At 36.7% G+C, this 12,154-nt stretch overlaps 1 protein-coding gene across 1 annotated transcript; it reads right to left on the reverse strand.

The window, feature by feature from the left end:
- Positions 1-393: 393 nt before the first annotated feature.
- Positions 394-4,972, reverse strand: LOC103995065 (protein DJ-1 homolog A). Its single transcript, XM_009415560.3, has 8 exons — positions 4,759-4,972; positions 4,486-4,686; positions 4,256-4,405; positions 3,790-3,972; positions 2,036-2,116; positions 1,091-1,291; positions 870-1,010; positions 394-708 (listed from the first exon to the last, which is right to left on the reverse strand). Exons 1-8 carry the CDS (start codon positions 4,921-4,923, stop codon positions 508-510), a joined length of 1,323 nt encoding a protein of 440 aa, XP_009413835.2. The 5' UTR covers positions 4,924-4,972; the 3' UTR covers positions 394-507.
- Between the last annotated feature and the right edge of the window lie 7,182 nt (positions 4,973-12,154).

The raw sequence follows: 12,154 nt of genomic DNA on the forward strand, positions 1-12,154 counted from the left end.
TAGCAGTAAAGGTGGAAGGATAATAATATTCATTCATATAGCCGCCATCGTCGAATCGAGAAATAACAGCTGGTTTAACCCCAACAGATCGACAACAATGGATGCCTACTATTTCAGATCAAGCCAAAACCGCAGGAGATCCATCCGTCATCCAAGATGATACTTTGCCATAAAAGGCCTCGATATTGGCATGCCACTCTTCATCCGCAACAGACAACACTGTTCTTTATTTGGAACCTCGAACCCTACACGCAGGAACGGAAACCAAGGACTAGATGCAGATCCAGAAAGCATTACAGGAATCCTCGACCTCTGATCGTCTCTCTTCTTGTGCTGCTGCTTACCAGAAAACTGCATAAGTTCAAAGGTCGGCAATACCGTAACACACGCACGTACATAAAAAGGATTATTCTCAAGGGCTACTTACAAGCAGCTCAAACAGTCGGTTATACACGGAAATTGTCTAACCCTTGCAAAACATTCACTTAAACGTAATAGGCCTAGTGATCATACGAAAACCATACTTTTTGCAAGGTCAAGAGACTTTTGGCGACCAAGGAGCTTTTCGACAATGGCCAATGCAAACTCTAACGACGTCCCTGGGCCTCTGCTTGTGATCAGGTTCCCGTCGACCACCACTCTGTTCTCGCAGTAGCTTTGGTCCGAAAGCTTGTCGCACATTGCTGGATATGCTGTTGCCTTCTTACCCTAGAGCAGGAAGAACATGAAAGGGTTAAGAGAATCTTTCCAAATTTTGACAACCTTGGATGAACATATGATGTCTAAACTACGTGACCCTGTTATGTTCTAATCTTTTTCATAGTTTCTCTGTGGTGCTGTGTGTAGACAAAGATTTCGTTGGTCTTTACTTTAAGCAGACCATGGGTCTCCAAGACTATCGCTGGTGACGCACATATTGCTCCGTAAAGTTTACTAGATTCTGCCTGCTTTCTGAGTAAATTGACCAGCTTCTCTGAATTTGAAAATGCTTGAGCACCAGGAAGGCCACCCTATAAAATTAAAATTAAAGCGACTGAGAGTAGAGACAAAAGTCATTTGCAAGACCAAACAGCCAAAAGGCACTGCTTACCGGCAGAACAATGAGATCGTATTGCAACTTAATGGCCTCATCCAGAAGCATGTCAGCTATCAGCTTCACTTTCCTAGATGCCACGATTTCTAGCTTATCTTCAACTGATGCTACCACAACATTGGCCTTTGCTCTGCGCAAAGTGTCAATTATCATCACGGCCTCCATCTCCTCTGAGCCATTTGCAATCGGAACAAGAATCTTGACCACACAAGGGACAAATGTTAATAAGTTTGCTCTAGCTAGAAATAAAAAGGCATAAAATACCAATCACTGGTTCTAAGATGGCCATGACCATAAGGTACTCGAGAATGAGATGAATATGGAAGCCAGCATACTTCAATTTCTTCTTCCAGCAAAAATGCTGTTGACAAATTAAATGTGTCCTAATCGCAATTTTCTGTTATAGTGCTATGATCGACTACTAGTTTCTTTAAACAACTGCACCAAAGACATCCTAATGCTTTTTTTTTTTAATAGTCCAGCGAAAAATGTCAGGAAAAACATCCATAAAATCAGAGCTCGACACAAAAATGAATTTGAAACCACAAACATAGCTGAAGCTTCAAAGAACATGCATAAGCACAGAATAACATCAATTTCCAACTATAATATGAAAATGATAACTAACATTCCAGCAAATTACTCGACATCTGGAATCTGCAGCAGCAGTTCAAGACTAGCAGATGATCCATTCTCTTCCAGCCACACATTTGACTCATGCTTGGTCAGCATGCATAACAAAGGCATGCCTCGAGGTTGGAAATTGTAGTATAAACAACAACAAAGTAATCCGTGATAGCTTGTCAGGTAGGTAGTTCATGAGACTACAAAATGAAGCTAACAAAGACCTGGCTACACAATAGAACAACAAACAAGAAAGACTGCAAAACTCTGAAGCATACTATGTAAAACTAATAGCGCTCTATGGAAATATCATCTTACCTGAGGTGTAGAATCAAACTTCCATGATGTAGAGTTTATCTCAGTCATGGCAAAGTCAACTCCATGATGTGGACGCATGACCTAAACAAACAATTAATTTATTTGCATATAAAAGAAGTATCAAAGATACACATGGATTTGAAAAAACCAACTGATTTTTACTAATGCACTGAGTACATTACCCAATGATGATTAATGTAAAGGATCATATATATCATATAACTCGTTAAACGCATCATATAAGCTGTTGGCTTCAGCCAGATAAAAGTCATTACCATGCATATGGCATTTTTGTTAAGGCTTGCTAGAACATTTCAGACAATACTTCTATATATTCCTTTAAAACATCAAAAGGTCCACATACTGGAAGCTAGATACACAATCTACATTACTTGGAATTGAGGGAACCATGGAATGTAGCCAGTTTACGGAAAAAGTGACCTAAATTACCCATTTAAGAATCCTTCTTTTCCTCAATCAACCATAATTTATAACCATCACCAATGATTTATTTCTCAGGCCCAGCACATCCATTACTGAATTCTGACATCCCATAGTCTTTGCAATTCATTGTCACTAGCTCAAAATTTTCCCTCTTCCTCTTCGTATCACCATCATCAACAACCCACACTCACTCTAATGACCAAATTCATCCTCAACGTCACATAATCTCATGTCATCATGTTTTTCAGTTGATTCCTCTTTTTCCTGTCACCAGTTACCATACCATTCAACCATGCCCATGGCGTACCCTCTTCTTCGCATAGGTGTTTCATCCTCTCGGCTAATTAGAGAGGGAGAAGTATATCTCCTCAGTTAAAAAAAGGGATTGGGTGCAGTATACCCAAAGAGGAGGACCACACGGATTGTTAGACCTTATTCTTTATGAATTCAACAATGAAATAAAGGTTCCGATTAGAAATGTTTGTGGACATTACCCACCAGACAGTCAGATTCCAATCAAAGACAATTGAAGGCTTATAATTACATAATAAATTCAGAACTAGTAGGCAGTGGTGGAAAGATTATCATGGCCAATCATACCATATAAAAGCAAAGAGAATGGGTGCATGGGGAGCCTTGAACAAATTGTAGGGTCATCTATCAAGCATGGTAAGTTGAGAATGCATAATTTGACTAAACTTCTAAGGAATGGTATGATCTAATGTTGTATAGAAGCCTTACCACTAAATGTGGGACGGTTTAGGGGCAATATACTTGTAGGCAGTGAACACTAACCAAGAACTTGCATCATTCTTTGAGCGATATATAGAAATCATGTAAAACATATTTAACCTCATACCAGTCCATTGTATTAATCTACATGTACACATAATCAGGTCATACATCATTCCCGATTGGTCAGTAGTGGTAAAAATCTCAAGGTAGCTTTATATTGATCATATTTTGCTTCATTACAGTTAGAAGTTACAAATTTGGAAAACAATCACTCCAATGCCGTAACTCCTAGTGGTGACATCACGTCACCACAAAATTAGAACAACAAAATGGCCAATTGTTCAAAGAACATGATAGAATTTGCTTTTACATCCAAAGGTTCATGTTATCATTATGCAGACCTAAAATACAATTTTCAAATCAGGATGGAGTAGCCATTTAATTTGGTTCCTGATTCAGGTTATGGATCAAAAGCCTAAGAGTAATTATATGTTTAAACAATTTCAACTCAATTTTACCAGAAGCATAACAACAACAAGAAAGTATCAGAAGTAAAACAAATAAATAGTGTTTACCATGGGTCCTGCGACTTCATCCGCTTTATCTTTCCCATAAAGTTTTTCGACCAAAGCCAAAGAATACTCCATAGCTGTTCCTGGTCCGCGGCTTGTGACAACTTGACCTTCAACTTGGACCCTCGACTCCACTGCGGTTGCATCTGAGGGCAGTTTGTCCATGAATGAAGGATAACAAGTCGCCTGTTGACGGCAAGAGAGAGAGAAAAAATAAACACTTGTTAGAAATCCAGCACTGACAAAGAGCTCTTACAATAAGGAGCATACATAAAGAGTCCATTCACTGACATGAAAGGAATATGAAGGCCGAATAATAAGCTAATAATCACGTCATTGTTTATAACTAAAAAATGATTTGATAAATCATGAATCTGAAAGTATACATAGCGCAACAACACGTCTAACTAATGACCGAGATATGGGACATCTAATATAAGGAAAGCAAATTACCCAAAAATAATCTCACCTTTAGACCTTTAAGCAAGCCCCATGATCCAAGGGCAACAGCAGGCGCAGCACAGATCGCCGCATAAAGCCCACCTTTTTCAGCCTGCTTCTTCACTATACTCTCCAACACTCCACAATCCCTGAGAGTATCCGAGCCCGGGATCCCTCCCTACTCAAGTCACAGTTCAAATCAGATAAGAAAGGAACCCTAAAAAACTGAGATGCTAAAAGCTCGAAGCAAAACCCCACGGGTAGGGAGATGAGGTCGAAGGAGGCGGTCGCGACGTCGGCCACGAGGGCGTCAGCGACCAGCTTGACCCCCCAGCAGGCGTCCACGCGGAGGTCTTTCTCGGCGGAGGCGACGGTGACGTCGGCACCGGCGCGGCGTAGGACGTCGATCGTGATCACCGCCTCCATCGGCTCCGTGCCATTGGCGATGGGAACGAGGACCTGATCCGATTCGAGAGATTAAGAAAAGAAGAATCAAACGCACCAGAGGAGAGGAAAAGGACATTGTTGTACCTTCTTCGGAGTCGACGCCATGGATGAGTAAGAGGAGGAGGAAGCGGCCGAGGAGCAGAGCGTGCGGGGATGAGGGGCGAGTGGTTTGCTGGGGAAACGGAGAAGGGTTTTGTAGACGAGGGGAATGGGAAGAAGAGGAAGAGGGAGAAGGTGACGCGTGGCCATTTTTTTGGTTTCGGTAGGGCGTGTTTGCGTGTGGCTTTGGGATGGGGAGAGCGGCGGTCGAGTCCGCGTGCAAGAGAAGCTGCACGATATGGGGACGTTTACTTGGCGTCGATTTGGCGTTGCACGTGTCAACAACGTATTTGGACTTGCTTCGGGATAGCTTTATCTCCTTTCTTTTTTAAAAAATATCAATCCTATTTTTATAATTTGCAAACTAATTTTAAAAAAAATTATTTTTTTCAGTATAAGATTTTTTTTATTTAGTCATGCATATCGCTTCTTATTATCAAAAAAAATAAAAAGGATCGCTTTTTTCATGTATCGTTTACGATGTTCAAAAGGTATAATATATCTTATCCATAGGTTGTTACTATGTCTTAAGTTCGGTATAAAGAAAGTACACATAATATAAGTTTTAGGCATAACTTTTTTTACTATTCCACTTAATGAGGACCGGACTTTTAGATGGATCTCGAAGCCCGTCCTGAATTAACTTCAGGAGGCCACCACCCATAGTTTAATCTCGAGTCATTCTCATGGATATAATTACATTCTAAAACAGATCAAGATGAAATTATTGCAAATCTCGGAGAACAATATTCCTTAACCATCCACCCGAGGACCAATGGGAGGGAAGAGATCCTCCATGCTGGATCCTGCGTAATGGGAAGAACACACACACAAACCATATGCATCGACGCCGCTCAGGTTCTGTACGCATGACTTTTCTCGATCTCATGGAACATCAAGAATACTAGGTTGATGAACAGTCATGGTGATTCTCGTGATTGGCATTCATTCCAAGCCTTCATGCCTCTCCCGCTGGCGACGTCCTCATTGCTGAACCTCGAGAAAATGAAAATATACATAGGTACCGGAAACAATGGCTTAATCTTCTTCGAGGATCACCGGTTCTTATAGCAACCGTGCGCCATTAACAATTTGGTGCAATCACCTGTGACACATCTGCCATTCTTTTAGAAGCTCCACGTTGCAGCCATTCATTCATTCTTCGTTTTCTCCTTTTTCTTATCACGAGCTTCCCATTTTACTCTTTCCACAGGAAAGAAAATCTCGCCTTTCCTTCTTCCTACTCTCCTCCCCTGTCTGCACCCGCCCACTGCGTTCATCCGCAAATGCTGCAATCTCGGGAGCTTTTGGAAGAGATCTGCAGCTACATTGTCCCAACATGTCGAATAATTGAATAAGATATATAATATAATAATTAATTGGGTTCATGAGATCTCATCGTAGACCCTCTGCTCTCGTCTATAAAAAAGACAGGACCCCTAGGGTTGAGAGAGTGTTGGCACATTACATCCTCTCGAGGGATTTCAGTTTCTCTCCCAAAACCCTTTTCTCCCCAAAATTTCATCAATCTCAGTGGGTCGGATAGGAAGAGAGGAGAAAGGATCTATTACTTGCACTCCTTGCAGATTCTACAGTGGATTTGGATTAAAAAATTTATTTATGATGCAAAAAATTTTCAAGAATTGCTAAGTAGCAATGGTCACCGTCAACCTCGCTGTGAATCTACGACCACACTAGGTAGCGTGCGCATCACAGAACTCGTCCCGAATGCGGGCATCACAGAACCCGTCCCATATGCGGGCATCACAGAATCCGTCCCATACGCTAAACTCGTCCTTGCGACGGTCGACCGCACGCGGCTAGAACCTGTCCATGCGACGGTCGGCCACACGCAGGCAGACAGCCCAAGTGGCGATCGTGCACAAGCGACGACCGCACGCTAACAGCAGCCACGCGCCGGCAGGAACTGCCGCAGCGGTCGCGCGTGAGCAGTAGCAGCGCCGTGGCGGCAGCGACCGCGCGCAGGCTAGAACTGCTGCTGGTAGCCGCGTACAAGCGGCAGCCCACAGTTGCGTACAGGCGGCAGCAGCGGCAGCACCGCTCGCGTAGGCGGCGAAGACGAAGGCAGATTAGGGTTTTGGCATAATTACAGTTTTGCCCTCGAGGATAGGGTTTTATTAAAATTATAATTTTACCCTTGTAAATTTAGTAATTTTAGATTATGTTCTGTCAACATATTTACGGTTTTACCCTCGGGTTTAATTTATGCCAAAATTACAGTTCTGCCATTCGTATATTTCTGATTTATAACATTTCAAATATTTATAGTTTTATCAAAATTGAGAAATTTAATTCATATTCTCAATTATAAATTGATAAATATGATTTATTATAATTATCATTAATTTTAATCATAATTATATTTTTGATTAGATTTAATTTTTGATTAAAAAAATATAAATTATGGTTTACTTTATAGTTTTCTCATATGAATTATTGATTTTACATGTGATAAATAAAATTAATGATTTATATGTTATCATGATTATCATATGAGTTTTCGTACTGATTAATATTCAATAATTATTATTGTTATTTATTATTAAATTACTTAGCATTAATGTTTAATAATAATTATTATTATTTATTATTGAATTACTTAGCATTAATGTATAATAATTATTATTATTATTTATTATTGAAATACTTTGCAATAATATTCAATAATTATTATGGTTATTTTATTATTAAATTTCTTAGCATTAATGTTCAATAATTATTAATGTTATTTATTATTGAATTACTTAACATCAATATTCAATAATTATTATGGTCATTTTATTATTGAATTGCTTAGCAAAAATTAAAGAAATTGATGAATATTATTTATAATTTATTTCCCTAAGTTTTATGTGACTAGTAGCTGCCAAAGTGGTATAGGATGATAGACTTTTGTGATATGAATTACAATAAAAGTTTTGTCATTTATAGGATATTTTTATTTTATATTATTGTATTAGTCTTGTAACCACCAAAGTGACTTGGACTAATGACTTATAAAATAATATTAAGAAATTAGTCCTAAATGACATTAAGAAAATAATATTCATAAGGACACATATAATTAGGAGATTTAGATAATCCCAAAGGAGAATCTAATTCAAATAATTATATGATTGGGTAGGATGATATTGTTTTTGGATATCCTTGCAGTTTAGGGTTGTATACCCAAAGGTAACAACACTATTCCATAAGGATGGTATCAGTCCTCCATAAATATTCTTGAGTGAATACTAGATATGTCAATATTTCACCCAAACGTGTAATATAGATGATATCAATTGTTCATAAATTTTTGACAAACTCAAAGCATTAATGTTATTCTATATTTTTGCAGTGGTACTTCCGCATATACATTCATATGCTTCAAGTTTCCCTGTACTATCTGGATCAAATTATTCAGAATGGTTAAAGCATTTGCAATTCACACTAGGTGTATTAGATCTTGATTTAGTATTACTTGTTGAAAAGCCTACAGACTTGACTGATGAAAGTACTATAGAACAAGTAAATGAAATGAAGGCTTGGGAAAGATCTGATAGACTTAGTTTAATGTTCATAAGAATGATAATTGCAAATAACATAAATACTTTATTACCGACTGCAACTAGCGCAAAGATCTGGTAGCTCATTATGATCTTGAGTTGCATCAGATGGATGTGAAAACAGCATTTCTGAATGGGGATCTAGATGAGGAAATCTATATAGAACAACATGAAGGATTCATTGAAAATGGAAAAGAAAATTGGGCTTGTAAACTTAAGAAATTCATTTATGGCCTTAAACAAGCTTCCAGACAATGGTATATAAAATTTCATAATATCATTACTTCATTCGGATTTTAGGAAAGCACTATTGATCAGTGTATATATTTGAAGGTAAGTAGGAGATCTTGGTTTATTGCACGAAACCAAGATATTTCTCAACAAAAACTTTAAGATGGTTAATATGAATGAGGCAACATATGTTATTGACATTGAGATATTCAAGAATAAATCTCAAGGATTATTAGGATTGTCTCAGAAAGGATATATTGATCGTATCTTGGAAAGATTTAATATGCAGCTTTGCTCAGCCAATGATGTACCAATTACTAGAGGTGAAAAATTCAATCAAAACCAGTGCCCAAGAAATGACTTAGAAAAGAATCAAATGAAGAATATTCCTTATGGGTGCGTAGTTGGAAGTCTATTATATGTTCAAACCTGTACAAGACCATATATCAGTTTTGAAGTTGTAATGTTGGGAAGATACCAAAGCAACCCAGGAATGGAACATTGAAAAGCTACAAAGAAAGTAATGAGATATCTGCAAGGGAGAAAGATTATATGCTCACATACAGGAGATCAGATCAGCTTGAAGTGATAGGATATTCAGATGCTGATTTTGTAAATTGGCTCGATAGTAGGAAGTCCACTTCAGGATTTGTATTTATGTTAGCTGGTGGGGCAATTTCTTGGAAAAGTGCAAAGCAATCGCTTATTGCATCATCAACAATGGAAGCTGAATTTGTGGCATGCTTTAAGGCCACAAATCAAGCTTTATGGCCGCTGAAAATATTTTGTGATAACACTACAGTAGTTTTCTTCTCTAAGAATGGCAAGTACTCTAGTGGTTCCAAGCACATTGAGATAAAGTACTTGGTGGTTAGAGAAAAAGTCTAGAAACAGCAAGTATCAATTGAGAACTTGAGCACCACTATGATGATTGCTGATCCATTGACAAAAGTCTTACAGTGTAAAATGTTCAAAGAACATGTTCTTAGAATGGAGCTTGTGAGCAAGTCATAAAGGATATGGTGATGCATGTTTATGTGGATGTTATTATTTATATTCTTCTTACTTAATTAAAGTTGTATGTTTCTGCTATCCTGTTTACATTTATGTTTATGTATATTATGGTTGAATGTAATAACGGGATTGTCTTGACAAGACAAATTAAAAGGGTCATTATGGACTATATTAGGAAAGACTAAAAATATTGTGGTACATAAAAGGGAGTATGACATTGATGAAATACAACCGCTATCACTCGCATTGATAGTTGGACTTAATATTCCTTTGCATTAGTTGTCATCGGTAATGAAGTCTTTATGTTATTTGCAATTGTCATTCTTATGAACATTAAACTAAGTCTATCAGATCTTTCCCAAGCCTTCATTTCATTTACTTGTTCTACATTACTTTTATCAGTCAAGTCTGTAGGCTTTTCAACAAGTAATGCTAAATCAAGATCTAATACACCCAGTGTGAATTGCACATGCTCTAACCATTCTGAATAATTTGATCCAGATAGTACAGGAACACTTGAAGCATATGAATGTATATGCGGAAGTACCACTTCAAAAATATAGAATAACATTAATGCTTTGAGTTTGTCAAAAAATTATGAACTATTGATATCATCTATATTACACCTTTGGGTGAAATATTGACATATCTAGTGTTCACTCAAGAATATTTATGGAGGACTGATATCATCATTATGGAATAGTGTTGTTACCTTTGGGTATACAACCCTAAACTGCAAGGATATCCAAAAATAATATCATCCTACCCCATCATATAATTATTTGAATTAGATTCTCCTTTGGGATTATCTAAATCTCCTAATTATATGTGTCATTATGAATATTATTTTCTTAATATCATTTAGGACTAATTTTTTAATATTATTTTATAAGTCATTAGTCCAGGTCACTTTGGTGGCTACAAGACTAATACAATAATATAAAATAAAAATATCCTATAAATGATAAAACTTTTATTGTAATTCATATCACAAAAGTCTATCATCCTAGGCCACTTTGGCAGCTACTAGTCAGATAAAACATAAAGAAATGAATTACAAATAATATTCATCAATTTCTTTAATTTTTACTAAGCAATTCAATAATAAAATAACCATAATAATTATTGAATATTGATGCTAAGCAGTTCAATAATAAATAACAATAATAATTATTGAACATTAATGCTAAACAATTCGATAATAAAATAACCATAATAATTATTGAATATTAATGTAAAATAATTTAATAATAAATAACAATAATTATTATTAAATATTAAATACTAAGTAATTTAATAATAAATTATTATTATTATTATTAAACATTAATGCTAAGCAATTCAATAATAAATAATAATAATAATTATTGAATATTAATCAGTACGAAAACTCATATGATAATCATGATAACATATAAATCATGCCTTCATGTGAAAAGTAAATATTATTTCATAATTTCATATATATATATATATATGAATAAATAAATAAAAGTCCAAAAACAATAATTGGATTTTAATTTTATTTACCACATGTAAAATCAATAATTTATATAAATCATGCATGTGAAAGGTATACATTATTTCACAATTTCATATATACACATGTGAATAAGTAAATAAAATTCCAAAAATAATAATTAGATTTTAATTTTATTTACCACATGTATAATCAATAATTCATATGAGAAAACTATAAAGTAAACAATAATTTATAATTTTTTTAATCAAAAATAAATCCAATCAAATAATCAAAAATATAATTATGATTAAAATTAATCATAATTATAATAAATCATATTTATCAATTTATAATTGAGAATATGAATTAAATTTCTCAATTTTTGATAAAACCATAAATATTTGAAATGTTATAAATCAGAAATATGCGAATGGCAGAACTGTAATTTTGGCATAAATTAAACCCGAGGGTAAAACCGTAAATATGTTGACAGAACATAACCTGAAATTATGAAATTTACAAGGGTAAAACTGTAATTTTTACAAAACCCTAGCCTCGAGGGCAAAACCGTAATTATGCTAAAAACCCTAATCTGCCTTCGCCGTTGCCGTCGCTTGCGCGTGGCCGCTGCCGCCACAGGGCTGCAACTGTTCTCACGCGGTCGCTGCCGTTGCGGTGGTTCCTGCCCGCGTGTGGCTGCTGCCAGCGCGCAGCCGTCGCCTGTGCACGGTCTACTCACGCACGGCTGCCACCTGGGCTGTCTGCCTGCGTGTGGGCGACCATCGCATGGACGGGTTCTGGCTGTATGCGGTCGGCCGTCGCATGGACGGGTTCTGTGACCCGCATATGGGACGAGTTCTGTGATGCCCCCATATGGGACGAGTTCTGTGATGTGCACGCTACCTAGTGTAGTCGCAGATTCGCAGCGAGGTCGACGGTGACCATTGCTGCTTAACAATTCTTGAAAGATGAAGGTAATTTTATGCATCGTAAATAAATTTACAGATCTAATGCATTTGATTTCAAAAACCGGGTTCTGATACCAATTGTAAGCATAAAATCTATAATTATGCTATATTTGAAATGCGAAAATAACTTATATACCAGG

Source organism: Musa acuminata, chromosome BXJ3-8, assembly GCF_036884655.1.
Source record: "Musa acuminata AAA Group cultivar baxijiao chromosome BXJ3-8, Cavendish_Baxijiao_AAA, whole genome shotgun sequence".
NCBI lineage: Eukaryota > Viridiplantae > Streptophyta > Magnoliopsida > Zingiberales > Musaceae > Musa > Musa acuminata.